Here is a 7,241-nt window from a genome sequence, read left to right on the forward strand (position 1 = left end):
AAAAAAAAAAAAAAAAAACCCATAAGGCGGAGCACTGCTTTACCATCTCTAGACCGCATCAGCGCCTTAAAAACTATGAAAAATTCAATCCTGACATTAGCATTTTATACAATCCTTTGAGAGATTCTGACCCCTTTTATTCCGTTTGGGGGGTGGGGGCGGGGAGGAGGGTTGAATATAAAAATTGTGGACTCTTAGACATAGATTGAGTGTAACAAAGGCGGAAAATTATGGACTCTAAGACATAGATTGAGTGTAACAGAGGTGGACAATTGGCGGCTCTAAAAGGGCAATTGATATCTTGGACTAATGTGCTTGAGGGATCTTAGGGTAGCCCTAGTAGGTGAGATATGGGGAAGTTGACTGAGATTGTTTGATTGTGTAGACCAATTATTGCATCAATAGGAATGTTTTGTGAAGTTGAAGCCTCTTAAAGGTTGAGGGAAGGCCAGTGAGGGTATGCTTAGGTATGAAAATATTTGGCTTATTCTGCTTTAACAGAATATATATCATAGATCCATGGTTGTGGGGTGGGGGGAGAAAAAGAAAAAGAAAGGTCATGGGGCATTAGTTCAAGTGTAATGGCAACAAAGCAAAATTTTTTCAAACAGTTTCACTGTCATTGCAAGGTTCATCAGCACTCAATTTTTTTTTTTACTCTGCTTGGAACTGCAGTACTGCACCGTCTTTAAAGTTCAAAATGTATAGGAAAGCTTTAAGGTAAATGGTGATTGGTGATTTAGTGCCTTCCCTCTGTGGTTAAAGTGCCGCTTAGTTTGATGGTGCTTCTGAAGTCACTTGTGTGTTCAGTTCTCATTTCCCTCTGGTGATAGCTAGACATCTTCCTTAGCCTGAATCATACCAATAACAGATGTTACATGGTGTAGGATGGTGATTTGAAGGCACTACCTCATTGTCTATGCTTAGATGATGCTCGTCATACCTTATAAGCAAGCCACTTTATTAAAGAAGCACCTACAAAAAATCTGCTTCTTAAAGGAGAATTAACATTTGGATGTGCACATGCTTATTTATAAGAGCATCACATTCCTAAAAGGAGCATGTGTTTATAGGCGTTCATGTCCTGATGATTGTGGGATTAGCACATCACCAACTTAGATTTGAGATAAACATATTTTTAGTATCATAAAACAACTCTGCTCTATGGTCAAGGCTGCCACTTTGTTTGGTGTACCATTTGCATTGAGTGAATTGATGGAGGAATAATGCCGTGTCTGAACAACAACTGCCTAGTGCAGTTGGTGAACTGTGGCGTGCAAAAAACCCACGCTTATCAGGAGGCCTCGAGTTCGAACCTCCCGGTTGTTATCTACTACGCCCTCCTACCTATCCCAAAAAAAAATGAAAAAAAAAAAAAAAGAATGCTCTATCTGTGTCATAGCTCTACTAATATCTATTTTCTGCATCTAATTCTTATCTTTTTGGTTCTTTTCAGGAAGTCAAGGACAAGAGTGGAGGTAACTTTCTGCTGCATTGCCTGTCCTTGTATTTCTCTGAGATAACTTTCTGCTTCATTGCCTGTCCTCTTATTTCTCTGAGATACTTTCTGGTGCTTTAATGTTACATGGAAATATCTTTGAAATCAAGGTTGTGTATCATTAACGTGGAAATGAATCAGGTATTCAGGTCAGGCAAGCTCCTGATCAAAAGTTCGTTTAGTTTTTCTCAAAGACTCAATCCTGTCTTTATCATTTAGAATGTTGATACTATCAATGCATGGGGAATAAAATCTTAACAAGACTTCATAAATCATTTGGAAATTTTTTGAAAGACTGAAACACATGACATTGAAGAAATAGAAGGAGATAGCTATGATGCGATTGATCGACTTGAGCTCATTTCGATTAATTGAATTTCTGTCAGATTGTGTCTCAGTTGGCCTTCAATCTAAAACTAGTTTCTTTTATTGACCTTATCTGTGACTAAATGCATTGAGTCAGCTCACAGGAGGTTTGAGCTTGAATGAATGAATGATTTAAGATTCTCTCTTGTATATGTTTTCCTAATTCTTTCTCTCCGCCTTTCCTCTTATGCAGGTCGGTATGAATGCTCAACCTGGAATGATCAGAGCTCAGTTAGCAAATTGCAGTTACAGCACGATGGTATGTGATTTAATGCATACTGTACGTAGTCATAAAGCACAGAAACATTTGAGGTCCTCAAAAATTGTAGAGAGTTTTTTTTTGCTTTGTTGCACATTCATAATACTATATTTAGTGATGTTTCTGAAGCATCCTTTGAAACTTTGGGTTACAAGATGGGTTTTGGGATCATGCATTGATGTTTTGTTGATAATGGAAACTAAATTACGACAAAGTCATAACTAAAAAGGGCATACCTAATGCAAGAGTCTCCCGCTAGTGGGGTCTGGGGAGGATCATAATGTATGCAGCTTTACCCCTGATTCACGGAGGCTGTTTCCGACTCAAACCTGCGACCACTAGGTTGCAATGGAGCAACCTTACTGTTGCGCTGAGGTCCACAAATGCAAGGGAAACCAGATTTGGATAGCCCAATCTTTTGGTGAGTTCTTATTGGATTTTGAGTGTTCCTTTCCTTCCACAAATCTAGCAAATATTGGAAGGTAGCATCCTCCACAAGATCACACTACTAGCTGCCTCATCAATTTGTTCCTTTTGAATGTATGGAAATATAAGAACTGAAAAATGAACTCTTCTGTAGTAGTGTTAACTATGTTTCCTACATTATTTTCCTAGCATCTACTTTCGGAAGTTGTTTAGTTGGGTGTATGATTTTTACTTTTGCAGTTCTTTGTCATTTATCATCATTCTTTCAATAAATGAAAAATGTTATCACAAAATGAAAAGGCCTATTTACTTGTCTGTCAACAAAATGTTTGTAGAATATGTTTTAGATTTATAAAACTAACCCATGGATTTCCTTATTAGTAAGCAACGTGTAATTCATAATTATATTCCAGGTTCGGTATGACAATAAAGATACATATCAGCAGTCAGAGGGTGATACTGGAGGTGTATGCAAGCATCAAATTGGGGAGAATGTCTCAAGGAAGGACAAAATAAACTTTCTTGTTAATACAGTTAAGTGAATATTGTATTGGGAAGCCCTAATATGTATATATATATATGGTAGAAGAAAAACCTAATATTTAACTTATTATGTTGTGATATTACTCAATATTATTTTATACTATATGATTTTCTTTTAATTTAAGGTTGCTGAAGGTTTTTAGCCTATATCTTTGTGCAGTTTCTGCTTTCAGAGTTGGTCTTTTGCAGGGTAAACTTTTCTGTATGTCTTCTTAATGTACTTCCTTTATGGAAATCCAAAATATTGCAGCTTTTTGACCTCAAGGAATCTAAAGAAGCTGTTTATGGTGCACTTGATGCCTGGGTTGCATGGGAGCAGAATTTTCCTATAGCATCCTTGAAGCAGGCATTATTTGCTCTTGAGAAGGAGCAACAGTGGCATAGAGTTATTCAGGTATGAAGTACTTTCTTTGTTTATATCTGCCTTATATATCTATATGCACTTTAAAATTTTCTTTTTCAAAATTTGGCTAGTCTTTATTAATTATTGATATGGACTCCACTTGTCTGCATGTACATTCATGGGTTGGGTGTATGCATTGGGTGACACTTAGATTTCGAAGGTTCGAAGGGATGACTAATTGTTGAATTGAATTATGAAGTTGTTCCTGGATGTAATTTTGTATTTTTAAATTTTTATTGTCTTATTATTTTATTTCCTACATTTAGGTATATGATTTTTTTGGATAAAAATTTGTTGACAGCTAGTGTCCTAAAGTGAAGCTATATAAGAGTCTCTGTACTTTATTATTTTACATCATTCAATGGGGATTGCTGCTTCTATGCTGTAGCACTGCCTGGTTGGTCAAATCTATAGATGCTGTGATGCTTTCAGGTCCTCTAGGTGATTCTTAGAGATCTGTTGGTCGGATTAATACCCATTGAAAAAATTCACCCTAGAATTCCATTAACCTTTTATCTGATTGTCTACATGCCCATATATTTCAATAATCTTCAAGATTGATTTATCTCATCTTAGTTCTTCAACCAAGAGCTAGATCCTCCATCTATTCCATGTCCAAGAATAATGCATCTTCCCTAATCTTACATCCTGTCACTCTGACCTGAAATAATACTTACTGGTTTTCGGAAACTAATAAATTATTTCTAATATTTGATTTCGATATGTGGCAGAGTTCTTGTATCCATATTTGTGGATTTTTCTTAATCCGTCGCTCACGCATATCAATAAAACATATACTTTTAGAATCAGTCTTTTCCTCAGATTGTTTTACATTACAATCTTCTATGGAATATACACATAATGTTTGAGAACATGATCAGCAGAAATTCATCTCAACTTGATTGAGATCCAGGATCATTTATAAGAGAAATTTACAGGGATTTTCTCTTCCCAAGCCACTGCCGGAGAGAGGGGGAGAGAGAGAGCTTACAAATTTACAAATTTGATCTGATAGCTTGAAAGGTTTGATTATTCTAAGATCTTGGTTTTTCCTACTGCTGTTATCTGAAACTTCCAACTGTTGACTTCTTAAACACTTGTACTGCCAATGAGACAAACAATTTAAAAATTTGGAAGCTCACCGTGCATACTAAGCAAAGGACTTGAAACTGAGTTCTAATACTTTTGATTAGTCTGGATGTTCTGTTTTACCTTTGAATGTATTCTTGTTTGCACTTCATCGTTATCTGGGATTTGTTTCCAGGTTATAAAATGGATGTTAAGCAAGGGGCAAGGGACCACAATGGGAATATATGAGCAACTAATACGTGCGCTAGATATGGACCACAGGGCAGAAGAAGCACATAAGTTTTGGGTAAAGAAAATTGGTAATGACCTGCATTCAGTGCCTTGGAAATTGTGCACACTTATGATTTCTATATATTATCGAAACAATATGCTGGAGAGGCTTGTAAAGGTAACCATTTTCATGTTTACTCTGTTGGTGGTACAATTCTTTTTGTTTTGAATAGTTGATGGAAGATTGCAATGTTCTTTATTTTTCGTTAATTATTTGTCGCATCTGGTTGATGCATTCTCATATCAGTCATATGTTAGTACTTTGGTTAGAGTAGGCTAATTTATTCAATTGAAGGTTTCTATTAAATAAACATTATTTAAAGTGAGATGGTCCAGTGGTCTGTTTAACCATAGGATGCTAGGTGGCTGGACCTAATATCCCCCACATGGCAGATCATTTAGGGGCCAAATTTTGTCTACAAGTAGGTTCCATAAGTCCCTGATTACCTGTCAAATTTGAACTCACTCGGAGTTGGCCATGTGGCAGTATAAAGCTTTGAAGTTTCATTACATTTTGAAAAACAAATGATTGCTATACATGTGGGGGGGGGGCCTTGTAAGCAATTGAGTTCTGTTGTGAAAATTGGCAAATGACCGTCCCATTTGAGTTGATGTTTCCTGTTGAAGCCAAGGTTAAAAAACATTGGAAACACCTCATGATTGAGGGAAATTCTGCCCATTTAAGGGATAGTCTTGAGCTTGTTTGTGGAGTCTCTGATTTTTTATTGTTGTTTTGAAAATGTTTGGCATAATTATCAGTTTAGCAGTTGCATTGATGATGAGGGTTTGAAGGCAAAGGAGCTGCATTATGGTCTGATTGGATGCGATGGATGTGGTTGTCAATTTCTATACTTAAAATAGGAGTGCTTGGAGGATTAGAAATCTGATTATTGGCTCGAGAACTTTTTCTTCTTTTCCCTTTCCCGTTTCTCTCCATTGTGTTAATGGTTCTTTTCTTTCTATAGTGCATATTGTGGCTTCTTATGCATTTGAGATGTTTTTTTGGGATGGGTGTGTTCCCCTTGATTGACGACTGCTGCTGTGGTTTTTTTTTTTTTCCCTCTAGTTTAGAGTCCCCCACTCCTGTGGGAAAAATGATTACCATTATGTTTGCTGCTGGTTTTTCTACTAAGCTTGTTCCTGAAGTCTAGCATGCCAACCTCCACATTTTGTACTGACCTCTGTACATATTGTTATTCCATTTGGATTTGCTAGCTCTTCAAGGGCCTTGAAGCATTTGACCGGAAACCTCCAGACAAATCAGTTGTGCAGAAAGTGGCAGATGCATATGAGTTGCTGGGTTTACCAGATGAAAAAAAGAGAATATTGGAGAAATACGACCATCTGTTCACTGATTCATGGAGGGGCCAACCCAAGAAATTTAGAAAGAATTCTCAGAAGAATACAGAGAAACAAGGTATTCTCAGGCTGTGTTTGGAAAACAGTCCTAAAATTGCTTTTCCACTCTCTTTTTCCTTTGTGCGTGTCATTTTTTAACTCGGTAAAATTAGCTTTTTCAGTCAAACAGAACACTTCCATATGGTTTTTTTTTTCTCTTTATTTATTTATTTATTTATTTATTTATTTATTCTGTTTGGTTTGACAGTGGATATTGCATGTACGGTTGAGTGTCGACAAAAATTTATAATACATGTTTCTAAATACAATGTTTCTTGTACGTGTACGACTTACTTTTGGCATTTATCATATAGCTAATGATAAATAAAAGTACTAACAAAGAACAGTTTCTGAAAACAGAAATGTGGAAAGTGCTTTTCTATGAAAGAGTAGCACTAAATGACTCCTGCATGAGCACCGACTAGGAAATGAGACCCATTTGAAAATATTCCTTGTATCTCCTTTATTAATATGTTTCTTTGTCTATTTCTTTTTTGCATTTAGAACCTTGCCCTTCGTATGTTTCTTTCTTTCTTTGTTTTGTGCATGTGCATTCTGGAGAAGGGTCTTTTACCAAATATCATTTGCATGGTGGGTTGGGAAGAGTGGGTCCATAAGTCATGTTTAATAGAACATGGCTCCCTGATTCTTTATCTGTTAAATAACTTGGGTCTTTATGGTGCATCTTCAGAGAAGATCAAACAGACTGGGACTGCGGACAACTTGGCAAGTGCTAGTGTTGACATGGAGAAAGGTTAAATTTCACATTTTTTTCTTGCTTGGTAGTCAGCTATAGTGGAGAACAATGAAGACAGGCTTTCATTCTGAACCTTTTTTTTTTTTTTTTAAATTTATTGTTTTACTGCCAAGTCTTCTTGCTTTATTTTTTCCAGTTGGGAGAACAGGATCGGGTTAGGACAACAGGAAGAAAATGAGTGCCTCTGGGATCCGATCCTGGCATTTGGTTTTCCTTGTATATTATTCTCTTG

General features: G+C 36.5%; 1 protein-coding gene across 1 annotated transcript; it reads left to right on the top strand.

Moving 5' to 3' along the window:
• Positions 1-1,456: 1,456 nt before the first annotated feature.
• Positions 1,457-7,179, top strand: LOC122078566 (pentatricopeptide repeat-containing protein At4g18975, chloroplastic; the record flags this gene model as incomplete). Its single annotated transcript, XM_042644597.1, is given in 8 exon segments — positions 1,457-1,478; positions 2,058-2,123; positions 2,963-3,082; positions 3,343-3,486; positions 4,760-4,972; positions 6,070-6,271; positions 6,944-7,006; positions 7,146-7,179. Coding segments are annotated over 8 exon segments (853 nt in total), but the record flags the coding sequence as incomplete, so codon positions are not given.
• Between the last annotated feature and the right edge of the window lie 62 nt (positions 7,180-7,241).

Source organism: Macadamia integrifolia, chromosome 5 (assembly GCF_013358625.1).
Source record: "Macadamia integrifolia cultivar HAES 741 chromosome 5, SCU_Mint_v3, whole genome shotgun sequence".
Lineage (NCBI taxonomy): Eukaryota > Viridiplantae > Streptophyta > Magnoliopsida > Proteales > Proteaceae > Macadamia > Macadamia integrifolia.